Genomic DNA, 15,509 nt, shown 5'->3' with positions numbered 1-15,509 from the left:
TGAATATAATGCTTCTAAAAAGAAAACAAAACTATACAACTTAAAATATCCAGTGCAAGTCACCTTTAATTATGATAGCTTACCTTACCCATTATCTTCCGCCCATTCATAGCAGCTAGTGCTGCAGCTGCATGACGATGCTCATAAAACTCCACAAAACAATACGGATCATTACCAGCTGTCTGTTAAACAAAAAACACAACAGCCAATTTTAAGTTTTATACTCCCATTATCTTAAAGTTTATAACATCCATTACCAGGCCATAAAAAATGGAAGGTCCATTCCACAAGTAAATCTTTATTTAAAAAATTTTTTATTCATTCATTTGGGGGGTGGAGGAGACAGAGAGATTGATTCTTGTATGTGCCCTGACTAGAGATCAAAACCACAAACTTGGCATATGAGGGTGATACTCTAACCAACTGACCTACTCAGCCAGGACCCACAGGTAAATCTTTAGATAAGGAAGTAAACACTTAAAACTGAGTTTTTTTTTAAAAGTCCTCACCCGATGATATGTTTGATTTTAGAGAGGGGGGGTCAGGGAGGGAGAGACAGAGAGATGTAATCTTTTGGTTACCTCCTGTACGTGCCCCAACCAGGGATTGAACCTGCAACTCTTTGGTACACTGGACAACACTCCAACAGAATCACCCAGCCAGGGCAAAAAACTGAGCTATTTTTATAGAAAACTAACTTCATCAAGTTGTATTATACTACTATGTATAATTTAATCTTTTATTAATGACTAAGTGTCCCAATTATGGACAAATAATATATAGCTACATTCTCACCATTATCATAAAATACCACCTTTTCTTTAAGCTACAGAGGTTATGTTTGACTAGAATCCTATATTATCAAGTGTTGGTATTGGCTTTTATTTTTATTTTTTAAAGATTTTATTTATTTATTTTTTAGAGAGGGAAGAGAGGGAGATAAAGAGAGAGAAACATCAATGTGTGGTTGCTGGAGGTCATGGCCTGCAACCCAGGCATGTACTCTGACTGGGAATCGAACCTGCAACACTTTGGTTTGCAGCCCACGCTCAATCCACTGAGCTATGCCAGCTAGGGCATATTGGCTTTTATTTTTTAAAATTTTTATTTATTTTTCAGAGGGGAAAAGAGGTAGAAAGAAAGGGAGAGAAACACAGATATGAGGGAGAAACATCAATTGGTTACCTTTAGCATGCCCCTAGTCAGGAGCCTGGCCTGCAACCCAGGGATGTGCCCTGACTAGTAAAAGGAACAGGAGAGCTTTTGGTTTGCAAGATGATGCTCAGCCCACTCAGCCACACCAGTAAGGGTGGCTTTTAATAACTTTTCTGTCTCTTCCCTGTGATATGTTCTCTTTTTATTGCTATAGATGTACATATATTCTTGGTGCCTCTAACTTACTGAGCAGCAGAAAACCTCATCCAGCCATCTTAAACTTGTTTCTACAATGTAAGTAAATACAAGAGGTATTCTGGTAAGTAAAGTTTTAGAATAGGCTTTAGAATTTGGACTTTCTGACGTCATTTTTTAGCTGCTTCATAGTCTTTTTAAAAATTCTCTCCTCTTTTCTGCTGGTGTTCCAAGTAGTTGACATTTGATGATATGTGAAGCCTGGATGTTTTAGTGTAAATTAAAGCAGAAAAAACACCCACCACCTATCAGTGCAAAATACCAAATGATATCATAGACCATTTTAAAATTCTTGCTATAATCCCCTAAGAAAGACTGTTAAAATAAGAAACTAAAAGACTAAAATACTAGAATAAAGATATCATTTTGTTTAAAGCACAATTAATAATTTAAAAGTCATTGGAAATGATTCTTAAGTATTTTAGAGCAAAGAGGAGACAACAAATTAATATTGAGACTACCTGTTACTTTATATTAAAAACATTAGGGAATATAAACACGTTTTTCAAGTTGTCTAATTCAAATACTACACTTGATAAATGAGAATTTTAGTACACAGATCAATGTCAACAGGAACCAGAAGGTAGTTAGAAAAAGTAGCTTATACTTAAGAGTAGTAAATGATAAAAGAATGTTCACTTCAGTTAGTTGATCTGTACCCAGAAAAAACTGTACTTTTTAGATAAAAAGAATCTAAGCATAGACATTATCAACTTTAATATTCCACAATGTGTAAAATTCATAAATATGAACATCATATGAATAGATTGGAATTTAAGACTTTAATAATAAAAACAAAATGTTAATCTACACCTTTGAGTGATAAAAACCCAAAATTTATATAAAGTGGCAAAGGCTAACCGAGTTTTTTCTGTAAGTCAGGCAGTCATTTATTTTATTTTTTAAAGATTTTATTTATTTTAAGAGACATAAAGGAAAGAATAAACAAATGGGATCGCATCAAAATAAAAAGCTTCTGCATGGCTAAAGAAAACAGCATTAAAATGCAAAGAGAACCAACTATATTAGAAAACATATTTGCCAATGATACCTCAGACTAGGGTTTGATCTCCAAAATAGATAAAGAACTCACATGACTCCACTCCAGGAAGACAAATAAATTAAAAAATGGGCAAAGGATTTAAACAGACACTTCTCCAAGGAGGACATACAGAGGATCCAGAGACACATGAAAAGATGTTCAATATTGCTAGCTATTGGAGAGGTGCAAAATTAAAACCACAATGAGATACCACTTCACACCAGTCAGAATGGCCATCATAAACAAAGCAACTAACAAGTGTTGGAGAGGTTGTGGAGAAAAGGGGTCCCTAGCGCACTGTTGGTGGGACTGCAGACTGGTACAACCACTATGGAAAACAGTATGGAACTTTCTCAGAAAACTAAAAATGGATCTTCCTTTTGACCCAGCAATTCCACTGCTGGGATTATATCCTAAGAACCCTGAAACACCAATCCAAAAGAACTTTTGCACCCCAATGTTCATAGCAGCACAATTTACAATAGCTAAGTGTTGGAAGCATCCTAGGTGCCCATCAGTAAATGAATGGATCAAAAAACTATGGTACATTTACACAATGGAATTCTATGCAGCAGAAAGAAAGGAGCTCCTACCCTTTGCAACAGCATGGATGGAGCTGGAAAGCATTATGCTAAGCGAAATAAGCCACGTGGTGAAAGACAAATATCATATGATCTCACCTTTAACAGGAACCTAAACAACAAAACAAAGAAACAAGCAAAATATAGTCAATCAAAGACACTGAAATAGAGGACAGGCTGACAGTGACCAGAGGGGAGAGGGGAGGGAATTTCAGGGGAGAATGGGAAGGGTTTATAGGAACAGATATAAAGGACACATGGACAAAATATGAAGGGGGGGGTGTGAAAATGGGAAGGAGGTGGGGAGGGATGGGTGGGTGGGCTGGAATGGGGTCAAAGGGCAGAAAACTGTATTTGAGCAATGATTAAAATAAAAATAAAAGAAAGAAATGAAAGTATAAACCTAAACATAAAAAAAAAGATTTTATTTTATTTTTAGATAGAGGGGAAGGGAGGGAGAAAGAGAGGGAGAGAAACATCAATGTGTGGTTGCCTCTTGTCCATCCCCTACTGGGGACCTGGCCCACAACCTAGGCACGTGCCCTGACTGGGAATCGAACTGGTGACTCTTTGATTGGCAGGCTGGTGGTCAATCGACTGAACCACACCAGCCAGGGCTAACATTTTTTTTAAACCCTCATCTGAGGACATGTTTTTAAAATTGATTTATAAAGAGAAAAGGTGGGGGAGAGAAAGATAGAGATAAATAGATATGAGAAAGAAACATCTAATGGTTGCCTCCCATACTTGCCCTAACCAGGGATTGAACCTGCAACCTTTTAGGATATGGCACAACATTCCAACCAACTGAGCCACCCTGCCACGGCAGTCAGTAACATTTTGCCTAGTGATCTTGAGCAGTCAAATATCTAGAGTGACTAAGGGAGAGACTGGCAGCCTACAAACCAACAGAGAAGATTTGCATTTAGATAGTTCAATTTGGATTTACATTCTTGCTTTGCTCATTTCTGCACATATTAAATGTGAATAACATGTGCTTTACACTATTTCTGTTGAGCAATTATAATAATGCATTAGCATTAAATAAGAGGCAAGCATTCCATAGATGCTATTACTGGGATAAGGAAGGAGGTCCACATCAATCAAAGATTTTAAATTTTTCATCATTTTCCAATTTCTACTTCTTATCTTTCTCTATGGGTACAGAGGGATCTTTTCTTCTTTATCCAAGGGCATATAAATATTGAATGTGACACAAAAACACTTAAGAAGAGTATAAAGATAAAAAACATTAGTTGAATCCATCTTTATTACATGCAGGTAACTGACACTTTAGGAGAAAGGTCTGACATTTTAAAATCTTAGACAACAAACAAAAGCCAATTGGCTAAACAATTACTTTTTAATTACCAAGTAAAAAAAAGAGATAAACTAGAAAACAACAGAAAAAGTAGCACACACACACACACACACACACACACAATTTTCTTTCCTGGGGAAAAGAAAAACGAAAAGAAAAATGAAAAGAAAAACAAAAAGGACTCCATGGGATAAAAGGATTTCTCTTTAGCTGTCTTCACTATCAAAAACACTCTTTAGATGTCTTTTTACATGTTATGATTCAGGATTAATACCAATTAGAGGAATTAATTCAAGGTTTTTTCTATACATTAAGATCTGATGAATGGTGATTGCCATAATGCAAAAAAACAAAAACAAAAACAAAAAAACCCCCCTTGAATCATGACCTTTGAAAATAAAGTTAAAAACATATCCCAGTATCAATTATCTATTATTTTTGACCCAATTTCCCAATCTAATTGTAATAACTGAATCTCTAGATTAGCCTATTGACTGATACATATATAAACAATTCTGACGCTTCAATGCAAAAAAGGAACCTACATATATATAGTTCTCATCTGCTCTAGAAATGATTAATTCTATTCTTCTTTATTTAATAAAACATTAAACTCAGTGGCCAAAACAGATTCATTACAAATTCACTAAAACCCCTATGAATTCACAGTATATAAACCACTTTAAGAGATTTAGAAGTAATGGATTTAATAATGTACATAAAAAAGAAAGTTAAGTTAAAATACCCTTACATCCATAATCATTTTGCAATTTTTACAAGGTCCAATCTGGCTAAAGAGCTGGAGAATCAGAGCTTCTGTCACATCTCTGGAAAGGTTACCAACGTATCTGAAACACAAAGAAAAACAACTTACCATTTTAAATTTGCTTCTTTGGACCAGTTTCTAAAGTTGCTTACTGAAAAATGAATTTAAGAAAAGGTAGATCTTTACCTGTAACTATACTACTTGGGAACAGCTTATAATAGTTTGCCAAAACATTAAAATCTCTCCCAAAAAAAGATGTACTATAATGTGACTTGCAAGTACATTAGACACTGCTAGTAGAGGGGAAGCTAGTGTGTGTTTTGTCAAGGTATTGTAAATTAAACCAGTTTTTTTTTCTAAGTTCCTAGGTTTACCTTAGGCAGATACACTTTATAAAAATAAAGGTTTTACTTACTCATTTTTAGAGAGGGTTAAGGAGAGAGAGAGAGGCAGAGAAACATTAATCGACTTCCTCTTGCACGCCCCCAACCTGGGACCTAGCTCTCAACCCAGACATGTGCCCTGAATGGGAATTGAACCTGTGACTTTTTGGTTTACAAGACAATGACCAACTGACTGAGCCATAGTGGCTGGGGCAAGGGATGGAAAACTTATAAATGAATTATCACTGATTAGTGGATGTGCAGAGGGACTACAAAGATTCCAGAAGAGACCTTTAACAAATAATATGAATTGGTGACTAGCAAAGTTAACTAATGCAGTGTTACAAGACCACATGAGTGAGATTATCTTTATTTAAAGGTTTTATAAATAAATTTTCAAAATGGGATTTTGAAAGATTACCTCTAGACATATTAGAATTAGAGGTTTATCACCTCTAAAATCAGAGAATGCTGTCTCCTAACAACTGCAGTTTTTCATTCTTCTGCCAAGAATCCTTCAGAAAACATGTGATGAAAGATATGGACTCTTTCCCCAGAAAAATAAACATCTATACATATCAGTTCCTTCCTTCCATTTACTTATTCAATAAACACATTGAATGATTACTGTAAAGGCACTGGAATAGGCTAAAATGGTAAAGGGAGAAGTGCTGAATCTTAAAAAACAATGAATAGCATTTAAAGATCAGGTAAAAAGTATAAAAGCAACATCTAACCAAAAGCAACTTTTCCAATATTGGAGGTTATTATTATACCAAGCTCTTGTTCTGAAAATCAGTAATTAAAGGGATAGAATTAAGCATTTATCTTGCCTTTGCAGTAGAAACTCCAGTATAATGTTATCTAACAGCTCCAGTAAATGAGGGTAAAACTCTTTACAGAAAAATGCTAGCCAATAAATTTAGACAGACCACATTAAATTAACTATGTGTAAGCCTTATGGGTATTATACTATGATTATTTGAAGGGTATCAAAGTTATCACATAGATCATTTAACAACTCCAAAGGGAAAAGCCCTACCTTAAAAATGAGAGCTTTGGCTGTTTTACCACTTTGACCTAGTGATCAAGTAATTTTATAGATGAACAATAAGTCATTGTGTGTACAGTATAAATTATACAACACCACCTATGAAGCAGTCAAATCAAAAAGGTCTAACTTGAATCTAGTCAAGCTTAAATTTAGATAGAAGTTTACAGAATATTAGACACATAATAAAACAATTATACATATCCAGATATAGAATTTTGTATAAGGTAACTTATTTGATCTCTCCAAAATATTATTGTTCTAAAAAAGTATTTTAAAAAGGGAGGACTGTTCTTGATTTAAAAGGATCTAAAAGACACTGACAACCAAATATAATAAATAATACTTGACTGGATCCTGGATTGGGGGGTGGGGGCAGCCCCCCAATAACTGTGGAAGAAATGAGGGAAATCACCATTAAAATACCACAGTAATAATTGCAACTGGCAAAATCCACCCATGGATGTTTCATAGATGATACAACTTTAAGGAGACATAAGGTATGTGTAAAGCCTCAGGTATCACCTATAAAATATGTATTAATTACTCATTTTAACCAATGAATTGGTTGTTTTAACATATGCCCACAAATTCTTTGATATGCAGCCTCTGTGAAGTGAAGCTTAATTTCTCTCTCCTTTAGTGTGGGTCAGCCTTAGTGACTCAATTCTAATTAACAGAATATGTTGAGAAGAAGAGAAACAGTACCCTTCAAAAATGCAGGGTCATAAAAGATATCTTCTCATATTAAAGGAGAGTAAAGAGACACGACTAAATAAAGTGGTATCTTGCCCCTGGTAGGGTAGCTCAGTTGGTCAGAGCATTGTCCCCATACACCAAGATTATAGGTTCTACCCCAGGTCAGGGCACATACAAAAATCAATCAATGAATGCATAAATAAGTAGAATGACAAATTGATGTTTTGTTTCTCTCAAATCAATAAAAATAAATAGGTAAATACATGATATCTTCGAATGGATCCTAGAATACAAAAAAGACATTAGTAGAAAAACTTGGGAAACTGGAATAAAGCTTGTACTGTACCATACTAATGTCTCAGTTTTGATAAGCATACCATAGTTATGTAAGTTTATGTTAACTTTAAGGGAAGCTGGGCGAAGGTTATGTGAGAACTGTATTTTCTCTATAACTCTTATGTGTGTATTCTGACTTGACTCTTGTTCCTATGAGAAATTCTCAGGATTGCAATGTCAATGAAAAAACAGCTCTTTTGAAAATTTAATTCTAATATCTATGTACTTTGATTTTAAAGCAAGATAACCTAGTGACAAGTGCACGGTATTTAGAGAACCCGAATTCTATTATTTACTCTTTGCAAAACTGCCTAAGATTTTCTGAGAAATATTTTCTAAGTTTGAATACATGTGATTAAAAAAAAATTAAGCTAGTTTAAAGAGCACTATGGGTGCCCTAGCAAGTATGGTTTGATTGGTTGTGAGTGTCATCTCCATAGATAGGGAAGCAGGACAAAGAGAGTATTAGTATTGCACATGCCTGGGTAGCAGCTCAGGTTGTGTGGTGGCAGCAGACAATGGATGTTTCTCTCCCTCTCTTCCTTCCCCTCTCTCTAAAATCAGTGAGCTTGTCCACCATTGAGGATTAAAAAAAAAAAAGGCACTATGGTTTGTGTTGCCTTTACATTTGTTTATTTGATGTAAGCTCTAGGAACCTCTATCAATTAACTCTACACAGAGCTGTTTCGAGAAATGCTTCAGAGAAAGTTACAGAAACAAGATGCACTCAGCCTTAGGCACCATTACAATAAACTATAATTAACATGTATAACATTTCCATATTAATCAAAGGACAGACATCTTTCTCTTCCTTGTGCTAATAAAAATAACCCATTACAGCTCTGGCTGCTGTGGCTCAGTGGATTGAGCGCAGGCTGCAAACCAAAGGGTCGCGGGGTCGATTCCCAGTCAGGGCACATGCCTGGGTTGCAGGCCAAGTCCCCAGTGGGGGCTACGTAAGAGGCAACCACACATTGATGTTTTTCTCCCTTTCTTTCTCCCTCCCTTCCCCTCTCTCTAAAAATAAATAAATAAAACCTTAAAAAAATAACCCATTACAAATTAGTGGGTTTTTTTAAAAAGATTTTATTTATTTATTTTTAGAGAGGGAAGGGAGGGAGGGAGAGAGAGAGAGAGAGGCATCAATGTGCGGTTGCTGGGGGTTATGGCCTGCAACCCAGGAACGTACCCTGGCTGGGAATCAAACCTGGGACACTTTGGTTCCCAGCCCGCGCTCAATCCACTGAGCTACGCCAGCCAGGGTTACAAATTAGTGGGTTTTTTAAAAGACTTTATTTATTATTTTCAGAGAGAGGGGAAAGGAGACAGAAAGAGAAACATCAATGTGTGGTTGCCTCTCATGTGGCCACCACTGGGGACGTGGCCTGCAACCCAGGCATGTGCCCTGACTGGGACTGAACCTGCAACCTTGGCATATTGTGGACAGTGCTCTAACCAACTGAGCTACCTGGCCAGGGCTAGTCTTTTCTTTTTACCAATAAGTTAATCACTGATATCGATCTCAAATTTTTACAAACAACTTGATGATGTTATGACTTTCCAACTCTATTTGCTGAATACATAGAAGTTTGAAATTTGAAATCTACAGATACTTGTTATCTCAAAGTACTTCCAATGGAAAGTAAGTTTTTTAGTTTGTAGAATGCTCTATACTTTACAAAGTTAATTCTCATTTTTATGTTTCTTTCTTTAGTTGTTTCATTCCATGTCACATATTATTCTGTTTCTGAAGCCAAAGGATTTCATATTAACAGTATGAATTCAGAATTTTTTCTTTTTGGACACCAAACATCTTCCCTCCTATTTTTAGAAAATTCCTCACCTTAAGACAAAGCCTGACTCCTCTATAGGAGGTGAAACACCTAGATATGGTTTTGCAGTCTACTTTGCATTCAATCTAGGCTAAGTCAAATTAGAGATACCAGCCCTGAACACCAGGCATATAGCAGAGATTAGACTCCATTTTGGTGTCAAATAGCAATGAAGTCCCATGCTCAGTGAATTTGATCCTCAATAGATTTGGTACTAGCATCTTTTCTGCGATGGTCTGTAGCTTGAGTAGGGATTGTGGCCTGACAGTTCCCTCTCTTTCCTGAACATTTTCTAAGTTAGGTTCCATAACCCTCCTGACATTTTGGTAGTGTCCATTATCTTTTTAATTAATTCCTTTTATGGTTAATTATTTTTGCTGCTTGCATTTATGAAAATCCTGACTGATACAAAAATTGACACTCAGGGCAGTGGCAAGCAAGCCAAGGTTCCTATCATGATGTCTACTGGACTACTAAACAAAACTGTAATTTTCCTACATTAATTTTTATTTTTCAAAAATGCTTTTTTTGGAGAATAACATTGAAATATCCATTTTTAAAACAGATTTTTATTTATTTACTTTCAGATACAGGGGGAGGTAGGGAGAAAGAGAGGAAGAGCAACATGGATGTGCAAGAGAAACACGAATTGGTTGCTTCTTGCACACCAACTAGAAGCCTAGCCTGCAACCCAGGCATGTGCCCTAACAGGAAATGAACTGGTGACCTCAAGGCTCAAAGGCCAGCACTCAATCCACTGAGCCACACCAGCCACGGCTGAAGCATCTATTTTTAATTGTCCAATGGACTTCTTGTTAACAGCATGGACTGAAGTATTCCGTGTTATAACACCTATGAGATCACGGACCAATCTTACGCAGAATGGGAAGTAAAGAGTAGAAGATAATTAACTGTTAAGGCAAATAGATTTCAATGAACTAAAAAGTGTCTTCCCTGGACAACTGGATAAATGAATGTGAATTGTATATTACTTCAAGATGTTTAGTCTCCTTAACATGAAAATTGTATAATGGTTATGTAAGAGAATGCCCTTGTTCTTAGAAAACACATAGTAAAGTAGTTAGGCCTAACATGTTTCAATGACTTTTCAAATGGTTCAGGAAAAAAAAAAGATAACTACATTCTCACAGAATTACTTTTGACTATTTGGCTAACCATCAGCAACTGGTAAATCCACATGTAAGTTACTTAACTCTTTAATGTACTATTTTTTGTTACTTTTCTGTAAGTTTTTAATTTTTTCAAAGTAAAAAGCTACCTGTGAAGATTCAATTAAGAAGTCACCAATGTTACAATGAAAACATGACATTCTGCCAGGATAGGATTTTATATCAATTTAGCACATATTTTTGAAGCTGGTAACTAAGTTCAGATAGTTGTAAAACTGTAATCTAAAACATTTAAAATATTAATTCATATTAGTACAGCTCTAGAAAATTTAACCTAGAAACATTTACAAAGCAGAATGCTGTATTGGATTGTTTTGAGCCACAATCATTGTATAAAAATGCAGAATTTGATATAAGACCTCTGTAAAAATCTGAATGAACATCATGAGTAAATAGGTTTTTTTGCTAATGATAAACTTGATTAGAAGGTTTTTTTATTGATTGATTTTAGAGAGATAGGAAGGAGGAGGAGTAAGGGAGAGAGAGAGAAAAAGGGGGGGAGAGGGAGAGAAAGAAAGAGAGAAAGAGAGAGAGAGAGAGAGAGAGAGAGAGAGAGAGAGAGAGAGAGAGGGAGGGAGAGAAACAACCTTCTATTGTTCCATTAATTTATGCAGTGGTTGTTTCTTGTATGTGCCCTGGCCCAGGATCAAATCTGAAACCTTGGCATATCCAGACGCTGCTCTAACCAACTGAACTACCTAGCCACAACTGAGAAAGAGATTTTTATTTATACTATATATCTACTGTCTAGAACTCTGCCTGAAACACTGTAAATGTTCTATAAATATCTATTTAGGAGGTAATTGTACTCACAGAATTACTTTTGAATATTTCAAATTGCTAGGAAATTATCCTATTCTGCTTGAGTTGCTCTAGTTCAGGGGGAAAAGGTACATATCTTCTACTAATTATGAAATTATATAGAACAGTAAATTCTTATATATGTACATAAGCACATATATAGGCAAAAATAGGTTTACAGTTGAGTACTTATTTCCATATGAACTGTAAGCCTACTTTTGCACACCCATATATATACTATACAAACACATATATATACATTTATACATATACACTGTACACCAGCATCATAACTTTACTATTAAACAACTGTCTACTCTTAACAAAGGATAGTCTGTTGCATGATAGCTGAAAGCCTCTTATGTTATTAGCTAGCACCACCTTCACTTGGAGACTAGACCACATACAATATATAAAGCAGCCTGAACAAACGTATGTAACACTACAACTGAAGACATTCATGCTCTTAAGCCGGTTCTCATTTTTATTTATATTTTGCAACAAGTTATCGTTTTAAATGACTGAAATGACACATTTATAAATAAACCTACTTATTGTCAACTTAATTCTCACATTCCACATCTAATCCACTGGTAATTGCTGTTGCGCTACTTTCAAAATGTTTCCAGACTCAAACCACTTCTCACAATATAGTAGTCCCAAAGTACTGCTGACAAGAAACTGAATATTGGTAATCTCTAACTTAAAAAGGTGATGCTGAACATTCATTTGTGGCAGATGATGGCGTTTTCTGAGCCATTTTAGGTACATAGGTGATACTGTGATTCAAAGTATATCTTACCCTCAAAAATGAGTAAAATCTGAATTCACTGCTTGGAATTGTACCAGTTTTTAAATCAGATTTATTGATCACTTTCCACAAACCAGATACTGTGCTAAGAACATATTAAAAGGGCCTGACTTCCAGGGTCATTAAAACATTTTATAGTAAAAGTAAAAATACGGCTAGGAAAACTTAGGGATTAACATCTTTCATTTTTTAAAAAAAGATCTTATTTATTTATTTTTAGAGAGGGGGGTACTGAGGGAAGAGACGGAGAGAAGCATTAATGGGCTGCCTCCTGTGCACACCCATTGGGGTACCAAACCCTCAACTCAGACATGTGCCCTGACCTGGAATTGAACCAACAACCTTTCGCTTTGTGGACTGACACCCAACCAACTGAGCCACACCTACTCATTTAATCAAGATTGGTCTGACTGGAAAATGGGAGCTTTGGTTGAAGGCTGTAGAAGGAATGGAGGAGATAGACATGTTAGAGCTTTGAATACTTTGGGAAAAACATTCTTGGATGGTGTCTTCCAGTGAAGCACACATGGCAAAATTAGTCCTAAGAGCTCAGAGCTGAGGGCAGAAAAGTTGCAGAAAGCTGAACAAAAAAAGTGTTTGACTTAATTCTAAGCTTTTCCTCAGCAGCAAAATGGACCCATTTACTGCAGAGTTCTGATGTGGATTAATCAAGCACGTAACAGCATTTTACACAAAACCTTACAAATCACAAACACTGTAAGTATTTGTTGAACAAAACTTCATTATTTCTTCTGTAATGGTTGGTCTCCTGTCCCCAAGCTATTTAAGTGGTTTTGTACACCGGCCCAAGAGAGCTGAAGTTAACTTCGTTATTAACATGCTAAAAAGGTTGTTTCCAGATATTTCTGGGAGTTTCTAAAATTAAAAATTACAAAATAATACAAGAATTTTAACTCTGAAGACATTACAAAAGATGTACATTTTTAAACCCAGTATGCTGCTGGCTATCATACTTCTAGAAGACACAAGAGTAAAAAAAAAAAAAAAAAAAAAAGATTTCCATAAGCTCTATGGGGCTAAGTTTTCTAGCGAGTATTCACCTACAGATATAATCTTTCAAAAAACAAAGGTCGTGTACTAATTGCTGCATCCTATTGAAAAGATACTGAAGTTAACGTTATCAGATAAACTAGCAAAATGTTTAATCTAGTAAGAATACATAAGTATTCTCAAGTCTTAATACTTAAGAATACATAAGTATTAAGTGTGACTACTCATGTAGATTACAAAATGGAAACTTTCGGTGGAAAAGAAATATTTGATTACATTGTACTTCATAACAACTGTAATGTCCGGAGAGTTGCAAAAAAGAAACTTAACATTGTATTTTTAATGCACAGTTCTGAAAGAGCCAGTATTTTACAAATAAAACAAAAAGGCATGTCAAAGCTTATCAAGCTTTTTGTTCTTTCTTTTCCAGAAAAGCAACAATGAGAATCAACTCATCCGATGGTACTTTGAAAAAGAGAGGACACTGTGGGAGAAACTAGCCAACAAAGAAAATACCCTAAGCTGAGACCGTTTAACACTGAGAATCCTTAACACTGTAAGGATTCTCAGAGGTGACTAAATATGTTAAGGCATTTATCAACTGTTGCTTCATAAAAGCTGCCCGCTCGTTCAGGAACATGTCAACCACAACAGTAACAAGCGATGATAAAAATGCATTATTATCTACTTCCCCTCAGTTGATATATACCTCCGGGTGAGATTTCCATTTTTCAAAAGCAGCTTCAAAATCCTTAGGATGTCCAGTTTTAGACTTTCTGGTGGGGGTAGAGAATGCTAGAGAAGGAAAGCCAAAGAGAGCTTAAAGCAAAATACTTGGTTTTCCAGTGGGCAACTGCGACAATAAAGTTCACCTCACTGGAAATAAGTACAAGCAGCCTCAAAAGAAAAATTCCTATTGACGAGGGAAAAATTAAAGGAAAAAATTTCAGCAAGAAATCAAAGTAAAATTAAAGTCGACCGTATAGATCAAAAGAGATTAATCAAGAAGAGGCGAAGGGAAAAAAGAAAAGGAAAGCAAGGGACAAAAAGAAGGATCGCCGAGTTCTAAAAACAGGTTTGAATGAAAAAGTCTTTTCTCCAGGCCTGAGACCCCAGAGGGCTGGTGGTGAGGCCAAAGGCCATGATATGGTGTCAAGTGAAGGGATTGATTCCGAGGGCTGAGCCCCTACTCGCTCCACCTAGTCCTCTCACAGCCAGAGTCTCGGTCCCTAAGCATCCAGGTGTGCACTAAGGAGAGGAATCATGACATCGTGGCGTCTGCTGAGGACAATAGTCTGGGGAGCGGCGAAGGGACGAGACCTCCCTCCTGGACCACCACCATCCCACCCCCATATTGTTGCCTCAGACTCACAGAGTCTTGGGCATCTCGTCCTCCATGGCTGCTGCTGTCGCGGCGGCGCCTCTGGGTCCAGCTCCCTACTCTTTACTACCTCCCAAAATGCCTGAGCGGCTCTGGCTGCAGAATAGCGGGGTTTCTCGGCTAACAGGAGGTTACTCCACCTCCTTCTTGCGCGGCAATTATACTAAATCGCCCGGCCCAGCGCGAACAATGAAGCCCCAATACAAGATGGCGGCGAGCCGGGGGCCTACCAGCAGCCAGCGAAGTGCCCAGAACCGCGCAGGCGCAGAATAATCGTGCACTTTCAACCCTCCGGCGCCAAGCTGCACCTCAATCCATAGGTTCATTAGATGCGCAGGCGCTCTTCCACCGACGTCAGGAATGTCTCCGACTGGGCAGTCGTAAAGGTTAACTATTTCCAGGCTTGCTTTTTTGTTTTTTGAAATTGTCTTCCCTTTCCAGATTCGAATATTTTCACAATGAATTATGAAATAGAAATCTACATAGGAATTAAAAGTTGTGTTTCTAGAAGTAAAAGGTTTATTAAACCCTTAAAGGTAGAAAGAGTAGGAAATAGAAAGCATGCGCCGCCCGGGAATCGAACCCGGGTCGCAAGAATGGGAATCTTGCATGATACCACTACACCAGCGGCGCTGTTAGCTCTTGCTGCTGCTGAAGTTTCTAGGACTAAATACGAGTGAGTGTTCGTGCTCAGGATAATTTGTTCATTAGAAACCAAAAGTATCAGTTTATAATTTGCTGTTTTTTTAATGATTTAAGAAATAATTTATTTTCTCTCATTCAAGTACAATTCAATGGGTGTTCCTATTTCTTCTGTACAGAGAAATTTCAATTACATTTTTTTTTTTTTTTTTAATTTACAAAAGCAGGTTTCCAGTTCTGGCCTGGTAGCTC

At 36.6% G+C, this 15,509-nt stretch overlaps 1 protein-coding gene and 1 non-coding gene across 16 annotated transcripts in view; both read right to left on the bottom strand.

The window, feature by feature from the left end:
- TIA1 (TIA1 cytotoxic granule associated RNA binding protein) overlaps positions 1–14,885 on the bottom strand; it is a 36,646-nt gene extending 21,761 nt beyond the window's left edge. For 3 of the 15 annotated variants that reach the window (XR_004903727.1, XM_036028111.1, XM_036028112.1), the window contains exons 1-3: positions 14,607–14,885; positions 5,100–5,202; positions 84–182 (exon numbers count right to left, since the gene is read on the bottom strand). Coding sequence is in view for 9 of the 15 variants with exons in the window: in XM_036028111.1 (XP_035884004.1) it covers positions 84–182; positions 5,100–5,202; positions 14,607–14,632 (228 nt within the window). In the remaining 6 variants the exon portion in view is untranslated. Of the gene's footprint in view, positions 1–83; positions 183–5,099; positions 5,203–5,924; positions 5,944–13,943; positions 14,012–14,606 lie in introns of those variants that run through there. The other 12 variants (XM_028516038.2, XM_028516040.2, XM_028516039.2 and 9 more) reach the window with 10 other exon arrangements.
- Positions 14,886–15,177: 292 nt separating this feature from the next.
- On the bottom strand, positions 15,178–15,248 carry TRNAG-CCC. Its single transcript has one exon. It is a non-coding gene; the product is annotated as a tRNA-Gly (tRNA).
- Positions 15,249–15,509: the final 261 nt, after the last annotated feature.

This window comes from Phyllostomus discolor, chromosome 6 (assembly GCF_004126475.2).
Source record: "Phyllostomus discolor isolate MPI-MPIP mPhyDis1 chromosome 6, mPhyDis1.pri.v3, whole genome shotgun sequence".
NCBI classification, from domain to species: Eukaryota; Metazoa; Chordata; class Mammalia; order Chiroptera; family Phyllostomidae; genus Phyllostomus; species Phyllostomus discolor.
This window is presented reverse-complemented; position numbering and strand designations above follow the sequence as displayed.